At 31.8% G+C, this 23666-nt stretch overlaps 1 protein-coding gene and 1 non-coding gene across 4 annotated transcripts; one reads left to right on the forward strand and one right to left on the reverse strand.

The window, feature by feature from the left end:
* Window positions 1–58: 58 nt before the first annotated feature.
* cyr (cypher) lies at window positions 59–22003 on the reverse strand. 3 transcript variants are annotated; one of them, XM_075301370.1, is made up of 7 exons: window positions 21281–22003; window positions 10236–11451; window positions 9747–10143; window positions 3102–3278; window positions 1202–1343; window positions 893–1133; window positions 59–822 (listed from the first exon to the last, which is right to left on the reverse strand). In XM_075301370.1, exons 2-7 carry the CDS (start codon window positions 10892–10894, stop codon window positions 738–740), a joined length of 1701 nt encoding a protein of 566 aa, XP_075157485.1. In that variant the 5' UTR covers window positions 10895–11451; window positions 21281–22003; the 3' UTR covers window positions 59–737. The 3 variants fall into 3 exon arrangements, with proteins under 3 accessions (XP_075157485.1, XP_075157484.1, XP_075157483.1); XM_075301369.1 differs by having other exon boundaries at window positions 66–825; window positions 21490–22003; XM_075301368.1 differs by having other exon boundaries at window positions 66–825.
* Window positions 187–259, forward strand: TRNAF-GAA (transfer RNA phenylalanine (anticodon GAA)). The gene has a single exon. It is a non-coding gene; the product is annotated as a tRNA-Phe (tRNA).
* Window positions 22004–23666: the final 1663 nt, after the last annotated feature.

Here is a 23666-nt window from a genome sequence, read left to right on the forward strand (position 1 = left end):
GGCAATAAACTCAAGAACCATCAGTTTTTATTATAACTATTTTGTTGAAATTTTGACCATGGAAATAATTAAAGATAAACACAAATCAAAAATGGATCGGATTTTTTTTTACAATTATTTTATTATATCAAGTAATACATAATTTATACCTATTGCAATTGCTTAGGCGCTAAATGCATCGCATAAGCCGAAATAGCTCAGTTGGGAGAGCGTTAGACTGAAGATCTAAAGGTCCCCGGTTCAATCCCGGGTTTCGGCAAATGCTCCTTTTGCTATTTTAGTTTTTATAATTATAACAAGTACAATTTTTATTTAGCTAAATAAATTTACCATCACCGTATTTTCGAATTGAAGCTTTATCTTATCTAACGTACATCTTATAGGTATTACTTTTTTAGATATACTTAAAAAAGAAGGAAACATATGCTTCTACATAAATTACTTGGTATTTTTTAGTGAAAGAATATCAAAAAATATTTTGTTTATTTCGTTTAGTTTACAACAAAATATTTTCAAAATTCTTTCAATACTATCTGATATCATAAAAAAGTAGAGTAGTCGAAAAACATATAAAAATCAGTCTTGAAACATTGAAGTACAGAAAATTTTTAAAATTATGTGTGAAACTATATACGATAAAATTAAGATTTATGAATAATTAAGAGATTAGCAATTGGCGAATAGTAAGATTTTCCACCTAGAAATAAACTGCCCTTATAAGAGTTGTCGTTAATCTTCTAATAAACCCTACCGTAGGGCAAAGTGTTTGGATAATAAGGCATAAGAAATTTTGTAGCAAAACGAGCTGAGTGTGCCGATTCACTGCTGTAAATTATTAATTATATTTAATAGATATATGTATTAATTCACTAATTTAATATTAAAATATTACCTTGATGAAAACATGGAAGTACAAACTTCCGCGCGATGCAAACGGCTGCTGTTGTTTGATAGGGTACCACAACTATGGATAGCAGATCTTCGGCGGGATCTTATTAACGATGTTATGGCCACAACAATCGCTACAAGGAATATAAGTCCCAATATACAAAATGAAAAGGCCAACTTGGAAACGGATAGGCAAAGAGTACCATCGTTTACCAATGGTCTTATATAAGGGGGATATTCTTCAGCTGTGCATAGTAGAATAAAAATATTTACATATTATTTCAATACTTAAAACATATATACATTCTAATACCGCTCATGTTATGTCGTCTATCGTAGCGCAAACGATCCACTTCAATTTGTGGAGCTGTCACTGCCAATGAATTGAATACTTCAATGCGTGCCAAATATTTGTCTGGACTTAATACTAATTTCTCATCGGTATGACAATTTACCTTAAATTAACAAAAAATAAAAATTAAAAACAAAAATAAAAAGTTAGTATTATATAAATAAAATATAATAATATGATTATTCCGTGGGGAAATTTAATATATCTGACCAATGTTGGGTAATGCAAAAAATAAGAATATTGTCTAGATCAACTCTCATGTATCATCTCCTATAAAAAAAATAATAAATACCACCCATCAAAAAAAGTAGTGAAAATGTTCTTTTTGGATGCGGAAGTGATGCAAAATTGGCGCAGAATTGCAATGAATTTAGCATGGGCTTGTCATAGGATGGATGTACACCAACAGCCGTTGCACTGAATTTGCATAAATTCTTTAGGTGTGATCCGAATTCAGTGTTGATGTGAAGAATTTCATGATATTTTGCCAAATAATTAATTTTTATAATTTATTATGAATTTTAATGTGTTCTAACGCTTGTCTCAAACGTTTGACCCCAAATATTTTTAGAAATTCACAATTTTTCTACAATATATTTTAACAAAATTTAAATTATTTGTACCTCTTTATTAATTCTTTCTGTTTTTAAACTATTTGAAACAAAAAAGTTAAAATTACCCATGAAAAATGTGAAAAAAACCTAATTATAAAAAAAAAATTGAATTAAAAGAACTTCCTGTGTAATAAAGAACAGCTTTGGGGGGACTTATTCGGAAGTGCTTTTAGAGTTATGCCTTCAGAACAACTTCCAAAATTTTTTGCTGGGCAGTTTAAAGAAGTTGAACATCTTCTACATGGAACACTGATCAAGTCCTATCAAAATATGCTGTAACATATTATTCGGCACTTAAGATGTACGACCCTACACTCATAGAAAAAAGTCTTCTAAAAACAGCAGTCGATGTCTGCTGTTATATTTTTGTACTTCAGGGCGTAATGAACAACAATTTATAAAATTTTTAGGTTATAAAATTTTCCCCAAAGCCTATTTAAGAACCAAAAGTAGTTTTTGGTATATTTTTGCACTGTAATATACTTACAAGCTCCTAAATACGATCAGCAAACATTTTGTTTGCTGTTATGCCTCAATTCGATAAATATTCAGATTTTTGGTCAAATACTATAGATATTCATAAAATATTGTGTTAATTATGTTAGGATAGCTCCTAAGTTGACATTTTTATTTGTTTTAGCCAAAATAAAACATGTTTTAGTGTAATCGAGCTTCAAAAATAGCAGGAAATGTTTGCTATTTCAGCAAACAATGACTGCTGTCCCTTTTTCAGCAGACTTTCTGCTGTTTTTGCATACTTTTCTGCTGTCCCTACTAACAAATTTCTTTGGGTGTATTATTCGGCACTTAAGATGTACGATCCTATGCATCGAATCGTCCGTCAAAGTTAAAATGTGTTCTCATTTAGTTAAATCAAAATTCTTAAAAACCTGAAGTTTCTATTCTATTCTATTGGCTAATAAGATTAAATATAATTTCTCTTTTGAGTGCGTTATCTTAATATTTTTAAATTGCATACAATTCACAACAGAAATACTGTACTGTTGTAAGTAAGTAGCGCAGTGAATACGTAAAGAAAATACAACTGCTTCAGTGAATTTCGGGGCATTAACTTTAATTTTTACACTGGCATTTTTCGTACTCGAAAGATTTTTGCTTTGTGAATTGCATTGATATAATTAACGCTTTAGTGATTAATTTAACAAGTGCTTGCATTTTCAATTGTTACATAAACAGTTTTGGCGTATAAAGATGTGCTACAAATAACTTGGAGTTACTACACTTACATTGGGACAACGTCCTTTACACAGCTGTACACCGCAGCTAACATGCAATCGCTCACGATCTGGAAATTTAAATGCAGGAAATGTTGATGTGTATGTCTTTTCGACAAGATCATCTTCGTTATGTTTAGACCATCCTTCTTCTGCAGGTTTTGAGCGTGTATGCAGAGCAGGCATGACCTAGAAATAAATAAAAAAACAAAAACAAAGAATATTTACACATTTAGAAAAAATATTTGCTCATCAATAAACGTATTAAACACAAAGAAAATAATGTTTATACCAACCCGTCATAAACTGTTTCTTATTTCCAAAAAACGAATAACGAATGAAGGTTTTTTCAATATAATATAAATTATGATATATTTTTTATTTTCCAAAATTCTCAACCCAGTTTCGACCGAACAACAAAAATTTTTCAGGGATGAGATAAAAATGTCGGTTTATTCAAGATTGGGCATTGGGCCACTTTCGCTCTAGAACGCATAGATTAGGAGATATAAGCAAAAGTTTTCATGCAAAAATTTTATATTTTTGGGATTTGGGTAGAATTTTTGATGGACATGAACTAAGGCCCTTTTCGCTCTAGAACGCATAGTTTAGAATTTGTGAAAGAATAATAACAGTGGTAAACTTCTCTCCATCTAACCCCTCCGGAAATCTAGAGATATTATCGAATATTTCACCATTATAACACATATCTGATTAATTTCAATTCAATTTCCAATTTTCTATATCAGTGATCTGACACTTACTATGGAAGTTTATTTATATTTTTGGGATTTGGGTGGAATTTTTGATTTTCTAGGGGTGGACATGAACTAAGACCCTTTTCGCTCTAGGACGTATAGTTTAGGGCACAATGGACTGCCACTAAAACTAACCTAATCTATTAGGACAATTCGCTCATCGCCAAATGCATTCGCTTTCACTTTCTTTTTATTGCATAAATTTTCTACACCTCACCGGTAGTGATGTACTTGGACCCGCTATCAAAACATCTTCATGGAAATAGCCTTGTTGAGCTATTGTATATTAACAATGCACCATTTAAATGTTTACCGCTAACATATGAAGCGTAAATAATATTTTCCAAAAACAAAAAGCAAAATGTTACTGTAAAACTTTTCTAAGAGGCTCTCCATATGAAAACCAAACAACAGGCCGATGCAAGCACCAGGAAAGGGTAAATGAACTTCATTACAGAAGTCTTTAAATAAAAGACAAACTATACATTACAAAACCCCGTCTATATGTAACTAAAGACGTTCCAACACATTCACAAAAATCTTAAATTACATCATAAGCTAGCCAAAATGTGTTAAAACTAACCGCCAATGTGAGAGGAGTAATATGAGTAATGTTTAAAAATTATAACAAGTAATTATTTTTTACACTTTTCTTTATAAGTAGTTCATTCATAGGCCTCTTGATCATGTATGCTACATGCTTATAAAGGTAGCATTGCCGTCAGACGTGCAACATGTCTCTTGCCATTCAACAACCCTGGATGTCAAGTTCAATGCTTCCCTACTCTTCTATTATTTGGCCTTGTGAAAATATGTAAAAGGTGACAAAAGACATTGGGTTATAAGTTTAAGGGTTTAGAGTAATAGCTAACATTTTGTTGAAATAGCAGAAACCTACTAAAAAGAGAAAAACGGTAATTTAATGCTTAAATAACAGACACAATCTTCAAAAAAAAAGTCATAAATGTTCTTAAATTATCTTAAGTGTAATTTGTAGGAGCAGCCTTTGAAAGTCAATTGCCTTTAATTAATTAGCTATAGGAATTACTAAGAAAGAAGTATTAAATGGCAAATGATATCCAGAAAAATAGAAATTTTAGGAACAACAATAAATGGGGATTGTATTGTATAAATTATAGGACTGTATACAGGCCCATGACCCACTGTGCAGTGCGTTGAGCATTTACTATCTATTCGAAGAAAGCACGGGAACTAACAGCTACTACATATTATCAGATATTGAAGCAAGACATCCGTAATTAATAGCCGCTTCATTAAAAAAAAAGAGTTTTCAACGCAGTTTATTGCCTTGTTTCTCTAGTTCAACACTTAGGAAATTTTCAAGTACTTGGGAGAGTAATTAACGTAACACGAGTATAGTTTTCAGACTCTTATTGATACACTAGAAACACAGTATGTAGTTATATCCGTTTTGCTTCTTTATTTTTCTATTACGATGTTTCGCCAAGGGATTGGTTGGGAGGTTCCCACCAAACCACTTTGCATAGCATTTGTTTTCCAACTCGTATATCAAAATACACAGCCACCACACGCAAACATCATTTGGTGTTGTTTGCTGACAGTTGCCTCATGAAAATTAGAGCGATAAAAACTGTGATATATGTGAAGTGTGCATTTCATTAATAAACTTCCGTAATATGTGTGAAAAACTATAAGTCACAAAACGGAAGTAAAGTGGAATACAAGCTATGGAAAAATAGTCTATAACGGGTTGGTTCAAGACATTTAACAATTAAATACCCCACTAAGGAATTCCCTTGTGGGTAAGAGCCATTTTGTAAAAAAAGCTATACTAGAATAAAATGTTTGTTAGTAAATCTCAACACCAGTAAAATGCAGATACGATTTTTTTGATTATTTCTCTTAAAAAAATTATTTATAGCCGTCGTAAATGGTATACTCTGGGAGAAATATTTACATGAAAGATATCGTAAAAAGGTCACTTTATCCAAAATTCAACACAGCAATACTGGCGAGGTTTCCGCTGATAAGATGTTCTGGATATAACACCAATGCAAATATGTTCTGGATAGCTCATACATATCATTCATTGTAATTTTAGACTTTCTAACCTCGTTTTGAGATTTCATTATCATAAGGTTTTTAAGAAAAATAGATTTTTTTTAAAGAATGCGTGTAAACATTCCAATATAATTATTCAGGTTTAAATAGGAAAATTAATAATAACACACATACCATAACTTGAAAGCCTTGCAGAAAACTGCCATTTCATTCCCCTATTGTCTTGATTAAATCCAATGAGAGATATTACAAAAACAAAAAATATAATTTAAACAAGACAAGGCATAACGCTTGACCTATTTTTAATAGAAAATCTTAAAGCTTCAAAAATGGCAGTCCTCAGTCATATTCTTATATCCAGTGAGTAACATTTTAAATATCTTAATTTATTCTGAATGACCGCATTGTATGTGTGATCATTATTATTTTAACTAACAAGACGATTGAAGAGGTTTGTTAATTTGTAAATTATATTTCCATTGTATTCTTAATTTCAGGGTCTCGGATGCCCATTATTATGTTTATTCACTTTCTAGAAAATTAATCAAAACGGTTAACAAGGCATTAACGAAAGGGAAATGGTGGATTTAAACGCCATACCCACCCTCCGTTAGGCGCCCATGGGTTATGGTTGGGCTTAATTTAATTTATGCGTGTGTTTCTTTACACAACGAGGTGTGATGATGAAGATGATGGTGATTGCATGTTTGTGTCTTAAGTCTTTTGTTTTTTCGGACAGCTTCTTCCTCCTACTGTTCTTATTTTGAGGTTGTTAGATGATATTTGCTTAGTGTGTGTGTGTTTTTAATTAAAATGCAAATTAGATTCTTTTTTCACTTCAGAGCAAAAATTTTGCAGTAGGACAGAGCATGTCTTATTTTAGAAGAGGAAGAAGGCGTTCGTTCTACTAATTTAAAACAATTGTATGCCGTTTTCTTGAATGACTTAACTAAAGTGAGTACAAGGAACATGGTTGGAAAAGAACGACAACAATTCCATTTGCCAGGTGGCCTATATTCCATAGGCCACATACCGGCAAAAAAGAAAAGATTAAATTTTTGTTTTTGTTGCCTTTGCAATTGGATATATTTCAAGCCACCGAAGGAAAACTATGTCAAAATGCAAATTAGACCAAAACATCAGTGGCATGAGGCTGGGTGGGCAGACTTCGGAAATAAGACTATAACAAATGGACAAACAGCATTGAAAACTGCTTAACCTACAAAGACACACAGTAACAGGTACATTTGGCCCCCAGTTGCTATGTTGATTCTTAAACGAAAATAGAGCTCTAGACATTGTGTGTTTATTTAGTCGTGGCTGCTTGGATGTTTTCTTTTGCTATGGTCGTCACTCACGGCTAATTGTTGTGACCTCATAATCTAACCAACAATGCAGAAAAACTGTTGTTCTCCATCCACTGCGACGTAGATAATGGTGATCAACAGCTCCACCAAAGTGATATTCATGGTATTCCCCTATATTCCTTTGTAACTCGGTCACTACTTATGATGAAGTTTTTGAGAAGAGAAGATGATCGCAACTTAATTGTTTTTCAGTTTTCCATTTGCAGTCTAAATATTTTTTTCTTTTCCGTTCGGCTCTTCATTCGTGATGGGAGATCTTATGACTCCGCATTACCGCTGTGGTTATGAAACTAAACTGTTATTTTTGCTATATTTTAAGATAATGAAAAAAAGAAAAAGTCACACAAATCTCAGCAGTGCCGCCTTAGGGTATCTCCACAATTCTAGTATTGTATACACCCGAGCGAAAAAAATGTTTCACCAAACTCAAAAGCAATGTTTTACAAACGGCAACATCATAATTACGTTTAAGCGGTGCTTAGGACAAGTGGCTGTGGTCGTGGTAAAACCACTATTTGGCACAAGTGAACTACTCCTCCCAAATAACCATACAAATATCAAGAGATACAGTGGTATGCAAAGCAAATGTTAGATTCAGCTAACGAGTATTTTAGAGCCGAGTATGTTATAAACTATATTTTCTTAAATTCAATATTTCTACGGCCAAAAACAATTTAATTGGGATATTTCGTTTAAACATCCCTTATGTTTCAGAAAATGTGTATTTTGCAAAAATATATAAGGCGGAAACGAAAGAGATCGTAAAAATATATTTATTTATTTCCAATTCCCGGAAGTGCCAAGTACGTTTGACACGCCTTTATACCTGTGTAAATTTCTAATCTATTATTAATGCCAATACTGGCTGTCTCGAGACGATTAGAGAAATGCCATATGTTTCTGAATAAGTGTTAACCCGGCTAGTGCTAAAACATATTGTATTGTATGAAGGCTACGAATGTAACAGTGAGAAACTTGTATTTAGATTAAGAAATTATTCTTGCGGTCAAAGCAACATTTCGCATGTGATTTTTATATTCGATTTGAATCGTTGACTTTTATTTTCAATTTACGCAATGGACGCGCACGATATTACTTATATTACGAGTACAAATAGAATTTCCAATGAAAACCCAACAATAAATTATTATCTACAATAATAAAAAAACTAACCACTGTGCGTTAATGGGCATCACTCAAAGGCAAATAAGCTTGTGTTAAACCTCTTGTTACCAAACCATTAAAATCCAAATGACGAGTATGCTATAAAAAACAAGACATCAGCCTCAACTATTCTACTAAACTGAGGAACTATGAAAGTGGAAACCCTGGGCACTACAAACCACAAAACTTTAATTGATTATAATTCTCAAGCGCTTCTTTCATTTTAAACGCCTGGTTTCAATCGAATATCAGTTTTGTTGTTCGCTATCTGGGCAGAACCATGAAATATTCTCATAATTTGTTTCTTTTGTGTTGACTAAATGATTACATTGTTTCATTTCCTCCAAACCAGAAGTTTTAATAAAAATGAAAGTTTTTGTATGAAAATATCTTAATAACAAAGCAAAATTTCTTTTTCTGCAAGCGATCTATTCTATTGTGGACGTGATTAATTCGTTTAAAACAACATTGGATAGATAACTTATTTTCACTAGCTGTGGTGGCAAGGAGAATTTTCAGGTGTTAACGGTTAATTTCAAAAACTAAAAAAATATGGGTCAAAGTCTACAAACAAATAACAACCATGGCCTTAAGGTTGCATTACCCTAATGATCAATAGTAGGCATCATCGGCTTGCCAAAAACCACGCACTAATCTTTGTGCGTGTAACACCTCTAGCAATTTACTAAGTGAATTAGTCAAGACTTTAGCAAAGAATTTTGATGACGACAGAAACTGTGGAATAGAAAGCTAACTATTACGATAACGGTTGACATGGTTATACTAACCATAAAGTAGCAAAAGCCTATCCCAACATTCTGTCCTCTATCCATTCATGGAACAAATGAAGCAAATGGAGTGGATCACAGTGGAGAGCAATTTGAAATATAGCAATATTCCCTATAAGATATTGAAAAGTAGACGGAAATATTGAGAGACTTTTTTCCCTTCTGATCATCACAGTTGATGCATTTTATTTAAGTAGATTGTACTTATTTCATGAACGAACATTTTTATTTTTAAGTTAAAAATTTTCAATTATAAAAATGTTTATTTATTCAATAGCAATTGTGTTTATTAAGATTTTCTTTAATATGACAACATTTGGTATTCTTTTTTACCTGAAAAATATTGTTGGGATTTTTTGATGCCAAAAATCCGATATTTTCTGAAAGCATTGTATATCTCACCATTAACAAGATAATTATTCAGAATTATTTATGGGCAAAATGTTTATTAGTTTTTATTTCTGCTCCAATTCTTGTACCACACCAATTCTTCACACCAAAATCTTCAAAATTACAAATAATTGGAAATTAGCTCACCTGTTCATCAATGGGGCAGCCGCGATCATCCAACAATTGTTGTGTTGACTCTCCTAAACCATCTAAGGCAGCACAATCGACTATTTTCAAGCCCATATTACCAGGCACTACAGCACGTACGGTCAAAGTGGTGGCTTGACCTACCACAACTGAGCCGGAACCATCAGGGCCACCCAATTCTAGCCAAATGCGCACGCGAGGTGTTGATGATGTCGGTGTAGTAGACGATGTTGAAGATGAATGGTGTGCATTTTGATGATTTACTTTGGATGGTTCATGCTGCTGTGTTGGCGGCGAGGGTTGCTCTGTCTCTCCTGTGTCGTTATCCCCTAATTGTTGTTTTGTCTGAGAAGATTTACTCAAGTGTTGCTGCGATTGATGTTGCATTCGACCATGTCTTGAAGGAATATAGAAATACAAAAATTAGAAAGATTGCGTTCAAATTCCCGAACTCTTGTTTAGTTACATCGTTTTTCTATTGATGCTTACCTAGTGTTAGACTTGGATTTCCCTGCCTCAGTTAACGTTAAACTCATACCGAGGGCATTTAAAGGCAAACGACATTTTACTGTTCGCAAAATATCAGAGCTCTGCCTTAATTTCTCCTCCATTTGCATCATGATTCGCACAGACAACTCCATAGAGCCATCGGGACGAGGTTCTACACGTACCCCACAGCCCGAATTCGGCAATCTAAGTGTAATGTTAGGTTCCGACGCGCCTCTAGCTCTACATTCATGAGGAAATTCCTTGGCATAGAGTAGTCCATGAAAGGGTAAATTTAATTCCAGACGCATTTCAAGGAAACTTCTTGTGCAATTTGTAAATACTTTGGTGATTTTGTAGCGATTTTTAAAAGGTTTATTAGGCACAAAGCTTTTACCCTTTGCTAAGAATTTGGTGGGGGTTGCAATTTCTGCTTCCGTTTCTTCGATTTGTTCCTCGTTAGTAGTGGGTCCTTTCAAGGATTTATTCATGTCAAATATAGGCGGCGTGGTTAGTAAAGTAGCCTCCGACGCTGATACTGCCACCAAAGGTGGTATTTCGGTTGCAGACCAAGTTACAAATTTAGAGCCACCTGCTTCTCCTACAGCTTGGCCATAATATAACAATAAAATACCACATATAATTAAATATAATTCACGCATTTTGCCGTTTCGGTTAGCTGCTCCACTTTGTGTGTTCTCTTGTTTAATTGCTCAATTACTTAATAATCGTTCTTTTTTTTTGTTATTTCTATTCTACCGTTCTACTATATTTTGCAAGTTTGCCTTAATTTTTACGCTAGACTGACGAATAGTTGCCGTTCCTGTCATTTAACTGTTGTTGCTTTACGCCGTTTGTTGTTTAAGTGGCTTCCACGGAAGACGTTTCATAACCGCCAAAACAAGTCTATTTCCAAATTTTACACAATTCTCAATTTTTGTGGCAAATACTTCCTAAGTACAATATCCCATAGTTTGTTAAACACCATAACGTTGAAGAATAATTTTAATGGAAAAACTTGTCATTTGGCCTCTTGATTTCTCGCCTGATTGCATTCCTCTAATGATGAACTGGGTTTGGTCATGCAAAAAGTAATTTCTCTTCACTTGATGTTGTCCTCAAAGAAGTGTGGTAGTGCTTAAAACAGCTCGTGTCTGTTGGCCAATTGTATACACTTGTTGTTGTGGTCAATAGTTTTAAGAGCCACTGGCAATGTGATCTGAAAAACAAAATCCCCTATAAAATTAAAGATTAATGCCATAATGTAGGAAAATTGCAGAAATCAATTGAGCATATGATAAAGGAGATATGCCACAAAATAACAAAACAAAGAAGCTGGTTACAGTACAGATTTACGACGTCTTGTTCTTATACCTTAGCCCATAAAATGGCGAGTGTACAATAACATTGATATGTAAGAAATTTTTACTCCCACAATTTTTGTCCCAGGGCTATATCGATCAATTCCGAATCACCAATTGCATCAAACTAATTATGGCTACATGAATTTATCATAAATCGTTTTTTTTTTCTCAAAGGACAAATGCTACCATGGGAGCCACTGTCAAGTGTCAAAGAGTATAAGCTTCGTGCTAGCTACCTAAAATACCCGGCAAAATAACACTTCTTGTTGGAAAACTCCTTAGATACTAAAAACAATATGAACCCACCAGGAAATAAAATGTAGGTTATTTTAGATATTGAAATATTAGAACCGCCGATATCACAAAAATAATTAAATTTTTATTAAATATGCTATATAGATATGGAAGAAATAGATACCTTCAATTATTTGGTATAGATAGATTGTTGAGTTCAGGGATAGTCTATTAATGCGTTAAAAGTCTTTGCTCTTTTACACAGTATTAGTTGTAATGAGAATTCCTGATCAAATATTTTGGAAAATTCCTAATCGCTTTGGAAATTCACTTAACTACGTTTTTTTTTAAACAAGTCATTCACTAACAAGTGCTTCCATCCAATCAATATGGTAAATTACTTCAACATGGATAATACGAATTATTTCAATGGACCAACCCATCGATGTGTTGATTATGGACAATCATAAAAATTTAAAATACTCATAATGGATACGAGGCTTAATAATTAACTAAACAAAAATAAAATATGCCAATAGCAATGGTTGTGTTTTTATTTCCAAGAGGATTTTTGAATTTGTATTCAAAATAGTAACATACAAAAACGTCTTATTATGTCAGTCATAATCACAAAAAAAAAAATCGGTCACTTCGCCTCCCCAGTGACTTAAGTGAAGATCTTCTGTGGTGTTGACCATCACACTTTACATGCACAAAGAAAACACAACCTTTCTAATCAGGTAGGTTCATAAATTAAAAACAATACCCTCCGACAAATAATACAATCAAAGCAAAAAACAAAAACATAAAAAATGGAACAATACAACATATGTACATATGGACACAATAGATCAATATTCCTAATATTATCAACAACAGCAAAATCATCTTCATCTGCAGCAGCAACACCAGCAGCGGGGTATCAGTAATCGCACCTTCTACGAAGCCAGCGTTCATCTGGGCTCCTCATCACAACCATGATCTTCAATTGTAAGCTGCTTTTAGTAAAAAAAAAGCAGGCTACTGATCACTTCTCTCATGATTACAAAGTGCACCATCATAGAAAAATAAACATAACAAAAGTGTAGAAAATATAAAAAAATGATTGTAAGACTACGAAGTCGGTTTTTTTGGGGAAAGATCTGGCCTTGGCGAGTTAGCTCGGAAAAAAGATTTTTTTCCCAATTTCTCACTGTGTAAAATGTTATAATGCAAAAAAAAGAGTTTATCAAATTGCAATTTAACTGTAAGGAACTATACATTTTATTTTTTAATTTGGCTGGTTTTTAAAGTCTCTCACAGGTTAGGTTTATGTGGCTCATCTTGAATATTCAGTTCATTGTTATACCGCATTAACTAAAAATACCTATTACATATACAGTGAAAGCTCTCAAACTTGGACACCCTTAAAACCGGACACCTCCCAAACAGTTGTGTGGGGACGTTTGCTATAGCAACACATTAAAATTAACCTCTCAGTCTTGGACACCTCTCAATGGTGGACAAAATTTTGGCGGCCGTGGGTGTCCACCTTTCAGGCGTTTCTGTTGAAGCAACTTGTGCAAGAAGGTCCTAGTCCAGAAACTCTCATAATTATTGTTTTATGTATTTGCACGCAGAGAAGAAACATGGTTATCACGATCATATTCGAAGAGCAAAATATAAGGATAGGAGCTATTTTTGCGGCAACTATGTAACATTTGCACCTGCAACCCTGTTGGCTCAGTGAACATAGTTCTAAGAAAAATATAATTGTCCTTATCTAAAATGATATTATATTTATAAAAAGAAATTTGTTTGAATTACAAGTCAATGGTCACGATCTAAAATGTTATGGTATTCGTCAGAAATGTTTTTCTCCCAGCACGCACAGAAAAAACATGTTTGGACATGGTTGCCGCATCCAATTAATGCTTATCTAGAGTATGTAATTGTCGCGAAAATAATGTATTTTGTCTTTGTAAAAATAATTTTCGACCGGAGAAAAATGTATGCTGGCAATAAGCATTTAAATGGTTCGCAAATGCCGCAAACATGTTCTATTATTTAAATGATAGAATTTGAGACCATTAAATGGTCGAGAAAATCATGTACCTGACCATTCACTTTTTTTACTTTCTTGCAGGGAAAAAAGTATTTTTATAGGTTATGTATAGACATGTCTAGAACCATTAAATGGCCAAAAAGACCATGTACATTGTTTTCGTGACCATTTAATTTTTTTTTATAAAAACATTTATTGAAAATATTTTCATTTTGCGCGTCAGTCGTGTGTTTATTGTTTCTTGGAATGGACGGAGAATACGGAATTACTGTGTTTCGTGTTAAATTATTTATTCAGAAGTGCCACGTGGTTTCATGTGAACACAAAAAGGGAAGTGTAATTGAGAAAAATTACCTGTTTTTTGTTATATGGTATCATTTATTTTTATTTGCAGCTACATGATATCTGCGTTTGTACATTTGATGAGCACGAAGTAAATATTGAATGATTACTTATTGTTGAAATTGAACCAAACTAGAGTGTGTAGAAATATGTGATGTTTGCTTGCACGACTTTATAAATACATATAAACAATGAATAAGTTTATAAATAAATAAAAACAAATAAATATAGTTAATTTTGTGTTTCCTTTTTTCAAGTGGCGTCCTTTTTTCGACGACGAAAAAAGTCTTTTTATAAAGATTAAAACATTTTAGGTTGTGACCTTGTTCTTTTAACAGGAAGAAAAACCTTTTTGAGGAATACCATAACATTTTAGATCGTGACTATTGTCATTTAATGGAAACAAATTTCTTTTTATCAATATAATAACATTTTAGATGAGTACAATTTTATTTTTCTTAGAACCATGTTCACTGAGCAAACATGGTCGCCACAAAAAAAAAACTCCTATCATATAATTTTGCTCTTCGAATATGATTGTGACAATCATGTTTCTTCTCTGCGTGAGTTAAAAGAATAAAATAGAAAATTTTTCTGTACCGAATTTCAAGCTTTCACAAAAATCAAATGCTGAGATCACTTCAGTATATATGTACCTTTAAATGTCCATCATTCCAACAATATAATCAAAAACAAATTGTTAAACAAATTTTTCCCCATCCAAAGAAAAGAAAAATGGTGGGGAATTGCAAACCCTAAAGCTGAGCCATTTTTTGCTCCTGTATGATTATGAGATTTATGAATAAATATGTAATAGTTTTATTTTACTTAAGCTGATTGAACCTAGTTTTGGTTAATGACTGTTGGTGCTGTAGAATAAAATAATTAAAAGAATAAGTGCTGATATCACTTCAGTATATATGTACCTTTAGATGTCCATCATTCCAACAATATAATCAAAAACAAATTGCTCAAACAAACTTTTCCCCATCCAAAGAAAAGAAAAATGGTGGGGAATTGCAAACCCTAAAGCTGAGCCATTTTTTGCTCCTGCATGATTATGAGATTTATGAATAAATATCTAATAGTTTTATTTTACTTAAGCTGATTGAACCTCATTTTGGTTAATGACTGTTGGTGCTATAGATGAATAATTATGTTTATGTGTCTCTTCAGCTTCTTTTGGTAGTCAATAACGAAATGATTGGTAAGGCTACATGTAGTATTACCTTTACTTGTTGGCTACCGGCTTCATGAACCCCAGTCCCCGTAGAATATGGAGTATATTGCTATATTTTTGTTATCGCTGAATTATTCTGTTTAACCTTATGGTTTTTATTGATTTAAACTTTTGAACATGTGTAGCTTGAAAAAAAGTTTAGACTCGAATAATGTACACAAGAGCTTAATAAATAATCCATCATTGTAGTTTACATATTGTACGATTTCTTTGGGGTTTGGTTAATAGGCTGAAAATGAAAGTTTGATCATGAGTGTTCTTTTTGAATTGGTTAACAATTATCAAACTTAATGTTAAATATTTATAGCGGCACAAACAAGTGCCGTTTTTGCTTAATGCCTCTAGCAAGTGTTTTCTTAATAGAATTTTGTGCAGATAACTGAAGGTTCGAAAAGACAGGTATTATTTTGTTGACAGTTTCAAAATCATATATTATTTAAAACATAATTGCGTTTGTATGAAATTAGATTTTTTGTTGCTTATAACTTAGTCATTTTTCGGTCGTTTTTCTTCTAGTTGATCTTATTACTTACGTTAGAGTATCTTCTATACGACCGTGAGGAGAAAAAATTTTTAGAATTTTTGAATGGTTTATACTTTTCTGGCGGAAAAGGTCCATTGTAAAATACGATTTTTTGAAAATTTTGATTTTTTGCATTGATATTTTTTGAACCACTTAACTTATCACAGATCCCATTACACACGATTATTCGTCATCTTATTATATTTTATTTAAGTACCAACAACGTTATAATCGGACATTTCTAACTTGAGATATATTGTGTATAGTGAAAAAAGAGCGAAAATTCAAACACTGCTCCATAATTTTTTTTTAATTTTTTCGAATTCAGCAACTCAAAACACATAAGAAAAGTTGATTTTCATCAAGTGTACATGAATTTTTTGTGTAAACTAGTGTAATTTGTATCTGTTGGTGAATACACTGAAAAAACAGTGAACCAACCAGGAAGAAAACTTTCGGTTAATTTTAGAAAATTTTGAATATTTGTAGAAAATTTTAACTAAACAGTATTACAAACGTTGGCATCACGCTGATGTCATAAAAATAAGTAAATATTTTTCGACAAATTCAAGAAAATTTATTAGACATAGCTAAGTTTTTTCACTTGTTAAAGAAAATTTTGTTGTTTGAAGGAAAAACTTGGAGTTCAAAATTGCAAGAATGTCTTTAGTGACATACGAAGTTCATGATGGACGCCTTTTTGGTAAAATTTACAAATTTAAAGAAATTCTGAACTATTTTGTGGAATACACGAATTTAGTTAATCTTTATGCTTCATTTGAGTATATTTTTTTCCTCGATTTTAGTTAATTTAACTAACGTAAACAAAAAATTATTAAAGTAAAGGCAACTTTCTCCAAACATAATAATTCCATGAACTAAGATAAAGTTAAATTGGTTTTAGTGAAATAGAGAGTTCACTTTTTTTTGAGTGTAGTTTTATTCATAAATCTCAAGGTGGAAAATAAAAAATTCGGTAAATATGATTTCAATCATTTCAATTTTAAAATTAACATATAATACTCGTTATTAACTAATCTTATTCAATCTATGAAATGTGAACCCTATTCGTTTATATTTTGATAGCTGCTATATATACGAATGCCCGATTTTCATATTTTCACATTCACACAAACTATACTTCTATGACATACCTTGATCATGAAAAATATTAGTCAGGTGGGATAAAATTTTATTAGATTAGTCCTTCTAATGCAAAGTAGATTCCCTTTTCATCATCAGTTGTTGCATAATCCGTAATTCAAAGCCCTACAAAAACTAAATGATTATTAATAAATAAAATCAATTAACAGAATTAATGAAGAAATTCAATGCGACTAAAACATTTCGCAGTATAAAAATCAATGACACACCAGTGATGAAATGTGGGTCAGATAAAAATTGTATTGATAGAGGGATGACATGTAGATAAGCTAAGTCACACATCTTCGAAACTACATGGATTGTTTATGTGTAGCCAATACTATTGTTCGTTAACTGATTAATAGCTTTTTGCATTTTGTTTGATTAAATTGGTAAAATCATTCAATTGTTTATTGACAGAAAATAAACAAAAACATACAAATGTTTGCAGTCACGACTATTAACATATTGCCATTCCCAGCAAACAAGTGAGGAAATCCAAACAAACCCCATTTTTAAATGAAAGCATCTAGCATTAACCAGACGACGAAAATATGCGAACTTTTTCTAAAACTTTTTTTAAAAGTCGATTTTCAAAAATATAAAAGGTCTATCTAATAACATTTTGCTCTTAAAAGATGTTTGAGGTGATCATATTCCTTCTCTGGGTGTATACACTCCGGAACCCAGCAATTAGGTTAATTCTAGAAAGTTTTAACTAAAATATAGTAAAAAGCCGATATGACGAAAATAAGTAAATATTTTTCGACAAATTGAATTATAAATTTCTTAGATTAGGAAGAATAAATTAGAATAAGAAATTGCAAAAATGTATTTAGGACCATTCGAGCCATAATTGACGCATTTTTGGTAAAATTTACAAATTTTAGGAAAATTTTAACTATTTTGTGGAAAACACAAATTTAGTAAATTTTTGTCCTCCATAAATTATTTTCTCATTTTTATTTCATTTAACTAAGGTATACAAAAATTATTAAAGTGAAGGAAATTTTCTCATATTGAGGGAACTTTAACTAAAACATAATAATTTCCATGAACTAAAAGTTAAATCGGCTTTAGTGCCCACACCGAAAAAAAGTAAACTCTTTTATAGGAAGAATGAACTACATCGCACGAAAATTGAACTAAATTTTACTCCACATTTAGAGATTTCCACAAAGCGTTGTTAAAACCAGGAAAATTTAATGCCCTGTTGTACTTTTTAACTGTAGGTCACGAAATTACATCTTCACATAGAAGAAAAAATGAACTAAAAGTAAAGAAGAAAATCATTGGCGCCAAATCATAACCATTTTAACCACCATTTTGTTCATTCTTACTATTTTCGGGAGTCGTACGAAAATCTTCGTTTGCTTTAGTTCATATTGAACTTATGTGTACGGTCATTGAATTTTATACCCACGTTTAGTTCATAAATTTTTTGAGAATACTTAAAGAAAGTAAGATTTCATTAAGATGTAGAAAATTTCGAAAAAAATAATAAAATTTAACTACTAGCAAATAATTGTTTTCCAATAAAAATAACTTAAATTTAGCGTTAGTTTAACTACGGAAATTTTTTTCTGTGCATGTGAGTTCTCAGTTTATTTACACTAAAAAAATATTGTCGTGAGGCCAAAGATTTCATGTCCATAAAACACAAATGCGAATTTTGCTTAGCAAATGAGACGCATTTATCTAATATAAGGATGTGTTTTTCCTTGTCCAAAAGCTGATAAACTATCCAATGAAGTCGTTTTGTCTTATAGTTAGTGATTCGACTAAAATTGGATATCTTTACATGAAAGAAAATTTTGTTTGACCTCCCCCCTATAAAGACAAATTAATTCTATAATCAATGGAATTATTATGCTTCGAGAATGTTGAATGTTAACTTCATGGAAACTTCTTCTTAACACCAAAATCCTCCTTGGTGAAGGTCAAAATTTTGGATTTAAGTAAACTTTTTTGAGTGCGCGCACATTTCTAATTTCCATTATTGTTTAACTTCTTCAATTTTCATTTTACTTTGTAATCGTAATTAAAATACCAAAATCTGCTACCCCTTACTTAAACTAGTTTAATTTTTATTTAACATCTATAATTATTTTATTAAACTGTATTTCTACCACTATGCGTAGTACAAGTAGGAAAACCCTTTCTGACAAAAGTATTTAAGTAATACATTGTTTTAATTAAAGGCCATTACTGTTGACAACCATAAAAATAGGGTATCTTTAAAATAGGTTTCGTATGATTGTGTGATTTTGGGATGATTGTGGGAAAAACTGACAAAAATTTTATATTTCATATTCAATGCCACACGCTATGTAAACAAAAGAAAAATTTTAACTAGCTTTATTTACTTTTATTATGGCCAGTGGCAAACTTTATGAATATTTTGATTTTGGAAAAATTAATAGAACTGTCATTTGTTAAACTAATTTCTCTCCTCACAAAAAAACATTATGTATACTAAATAATATATATACTCGTACATGGTTGCCGAAATCAGATACATAATGTTCGAGAAAATAACATGGTTGCGAAAAACATGCTCCATGCTCTCCGTCCAAAGCTAACATTTTGCTCTTAAAACATGTTTGGGGTGATCATATTCCTTCTCTGAGTGTAATTTTTAAACCATAAACGAAATCCAGTGTTCTCCAATCAATTAATTTGCTATTTGAACATATTAGTTTATCCCATTTTTTTTTCAAAATTAGGTTTCAATGCTGGAAAAAATAGACAAACTCGTAAAATAAATCGGAATTCGTAAAATAAAGGAAAAATGTAGAGCTCCATAGATCAATTTCTAAGCCATGCAAAGAAAACTACTTTCCTTGAAACAATTATCTCTGAAATTTTTGATTTGTTAAAAAAAAAACATTTTGTAGAAAACTTTGTAGTTTCAAATTACACCCATCAAAAAGTGAACCCACCATGAAAGAAAATATAGGTTTACATTAACAAATTATAACTAAAATACTATAGTAATTACAACATGTTACTTTTTGTGAAATTGGTAAAGTAAGCAAAAATAATAAAAATGAGAAAAAATTTTTAACATTTAGCAAAATTGAACTAAAATTAACTAATTTTCATTAACTAAAATAAAGTTAAATTGGATATAAAAAAATTTCGTTGTTCTTTTTCCGGGTGTATGCTCCCCTGAAAAGAAAACTTTCTCTTTCAGTGTATGATTTTTATGTCTTAAATTATTTTATCCCCATAAAGATAAATAAAGATGATATTACCACTGCTTTGTTTTATTTACCATACAGCAGTTAGAAATGCACACACAGGCACATTAAAAGAAACTTAAATTAACGAAACAAATTAGTTGCAAACGTTTGATTCCTTCTCTTTTCAAACGATATACGTTGTAGAATTTTTTAATCAAAAATTTTATTGCCTACTTACATTCATTTCTTTAAATATTTTATTTTAAAACAGATAATTTAACACAATTGCCAAGGGCTTATCATTTATAAACAAATGTAATGGCGGAAAATTGATTTTCAATATGACCTAAGGTACTAATGCTAAACAATATTTATCTTCACAATTTATTATGATTTTATTTATTTATTATTATTTATAAAATAAACTAATAAATAAAGTACCGTCCTTTTTCAAAGTAAAACACATTTTATTAATTTCAAAAAAAGCTCTAAACCAAACATGCAATATCTACAAAATAAGTCTTGACATATATTTCAAGATTTATAGTCTTTAGTCCAAAGATTCAATATCTCCATTAATTTAAAGATGATATCTTACAAACATGTTTTTCTTTACTTTAAGGAAAAATTGTTTTACTTCAAGACGCAAATTTTGTTTTTTGAACAATTCAATTAAAATTTCCCAACAATAAAGAAATTCGTCCTTAATATTGTGTCGTAAAATTTAGGTTGCCTAATCTATCATATTAGGTCAATATTTTTCTCAGTGTAGAAATGTGGCCAACATTATTGCAAAAATAACCATCGTTTTGAAAGACAATAGTATTTTAACCAAGTCCTGGTACTCATGAGCTACTGCATACGAGACGGGCATGCTAAAAATTACACCACGGTGGTAATTAACATATTTTTTAATATTGCCACAATGTCTCTATTACTAAATAATTCCCTTGTTTTCTATCCGAATGCTTACCAATAATAATCAGGTTTTAATCCAAAGGTGATAACAACATATTTTCAACAGTTTCTTTTAAATTTGTATTTTATTATTATGTTTTTTTAGGTTTGGAAATTCTTGGTCATGAACTTCTTTTTCTATTGGTCGAAAAACTGCATTTTTTATTTTTAGCTTTTGTTTTTAGAAAATAATTTGTAACACACTTTTCAAACTGGACAACTAACCAGTAGTGGTGGTTGGTTGGTACACTTGCAACAAGCCCGAGAGGAGATATTGATGTTGCTGGATGGCGGATGGTGTTCCACTTAGAATTGACACAATTTTAAACCGGCAGTCAAGGCAATGTTAACAACAACAACGCGAAAACAAAATGTGCAAATAATCATGCTTCTTTCGACATTCACAGGAATAAAAGTGGAATATTTTTGCAGATGACGATGGTTGAATTCACTCGAAAGCAAGATACCACCGACTATGACAATAGTACACTAAGGCCATAATGAGAGATAACCGGCACGATAACTAGACCTTTGATTAAGCAATAAAAAAACTTCATGAATTAGCATGGACATGGACACGTAAAAACTTATAGGACATGGTCAAAATAAAAATCTTTCTATTAAGGTTTATTTTGACTGCTTTCATTCGACTATTCACTGGTCTTAGTTAGCTGTGTTTGTCCGTGGTATCAAAAAAGAATCGTTTACTACGCGCAGAAAGAGAATACAACTTTACTCGAGCGGGTTTAAAACCGTAATAAATAAGCTTAGCCAAGCTAAGAAGCTCTTGCGACGGCATACTCCATATGAAACTCCATTATCACAATAACCATCCACCGCATTGATGATGATGATCATGGAGAATTACTACCAAAACAGAAACAAGAAATGCAAACATAACCATGGGGGTTTATTTCAGTTTCCTTGACTAAATAGCAGCAGTAAAAAAATCGCACAAAAGAAGACCCCTCCAGCGGAAAATGAGCACAAAACTTACTCCATAAACTTGAATGAATGAATGAGTGAGGTAGTGAGTGGCGCTGTTATAAGTGACTGCATAGTGAGTTGGAGCATGCGTCCAAACTTTTCGTTCGTAGTACAGGTGAAAGTATACATGTGAGAAGAAACGTTGTATCGAAAGTCCTGAGCATTGTGGAAGTCAAAATCATGATAGTGCGTGAGTAAAAATTAAATGCCGCGATTTGGTAAAATTCAAAAATCATGATGGACACACTGAAAAAACAGTGAACCCACTAGGAAAGAATATTTTAGTTAATTAAAAAAAAAATTAACTAAACTGTATTAGAAACGAAGATGTCACGCCGATATCACTAAAATAAGTAAATAATTTCCAACAAATTCAAGAAAATATATTAGACAAAATTATTATTATACCCTCCACCATAGGATGGGGGGTATAATAACTTTGTCATACCGTTTGTAACACATCGAAATATTGCTCTAAGACCCCAAAATGTATATATATTCTGGGTCGTGGTGAAATTCTGAGTCGATCTAAGCATGTCCGTCCGTCCATCTGTTGAAATCACGCTAACTTCCGAACGAAACAAGCTATCGACTTGAAACTTGGCACAAGTAGTTGTTATTGATGTAGGTCGGATGGTATTGCAAATGGGCCATATCGTCCACTTTTACGTATAGCCCCCATATAAACCTATCCCCAGATTTGGTTTGGGGATCCTCTAAGAGAAGCAAATTTCATCCGATCCGGCTGAAATTTGGTACATGGTATTAGTATATCGTCTCTAATAACCATGCAAAAATTGGTCCACATCGGTCCATAATTATATATAGCCCCCATATAAACCGATCCCCAGATTTGACCTTCGGAGAGGAGCAAAATTCATCCGATCCGGTTGAAATTTGGAACGTGACCGCTAATAACCATGTTAAAATGGATCCATATCGGTCTATAGTTATATATATCCGATCCCCAATCACACAAAAATTGGTCCATATCGGTTCATAATCATGGTTGCCACTCGAGCCAAAAATAACCTACCAAAATTTTATTTCTATAGAAAAATTTGTCAAAATTTTATTCCTATAGAAAATTTTGTCAAATTTTATTTCTATAGAAAATTTTGGCAAAATTTTATTTCTATAGAAAATTTTGTCAAAATTTTATTTCTATTTATTTATTTATTTATTCAGTCTATGGAATACATTCCTTACAGACTAGCAATTCTTAAAATAAATTAAGTCTAAAATAGAATTAAAACTATTTAGGGAAATTGAAAAATCTAAATCAAAGTTATTATTTAAATTATTAAATTCTTTAAGAGATCTTAAAATTGGTTCCGAAGATCCATAGTTTGTTCTATGAGCAGGAATTGCAAAATAATCATGCTTTCGCAAACAATGTATTGGTACATTAAAAC

This window comes from Haematobia irritans, chromosome 3 (assembly GCF_050003625.1).
Source record: "Haematobia irritans isolate KBUSLIRL chromosome 3, ASM5000362v1, whole genome shotgun sequence".
Taxonomy (NCBI): Eukaryota; Metazoa; Arthropoda; class Insecta; order Diptera; family Muscidae; genus Haematobia; species Haematobia irritans.

Coding starts and splice junctions, on each gene's coding strand:
- cyr (XM_075301369.1), bottom strand. CDS start 10,894: ATGCGTGAATTATATTTAATTATATGTGGTATTTTATTGTTATATTAT. Junction 1,344..3,101: donor GTAAAGGACGTTGTCCCAAT/GTAAGTGTAGTA, acceptor TGTTAATTTAAG/GTAAATTGTCATACCGATGA. Junction 826..892: donor ACTTCCATGTTTTCATCAAG/GTAATATTTTAA, acceptor AATAATTTACAG/CAGTGAATCGGCACACTCAG.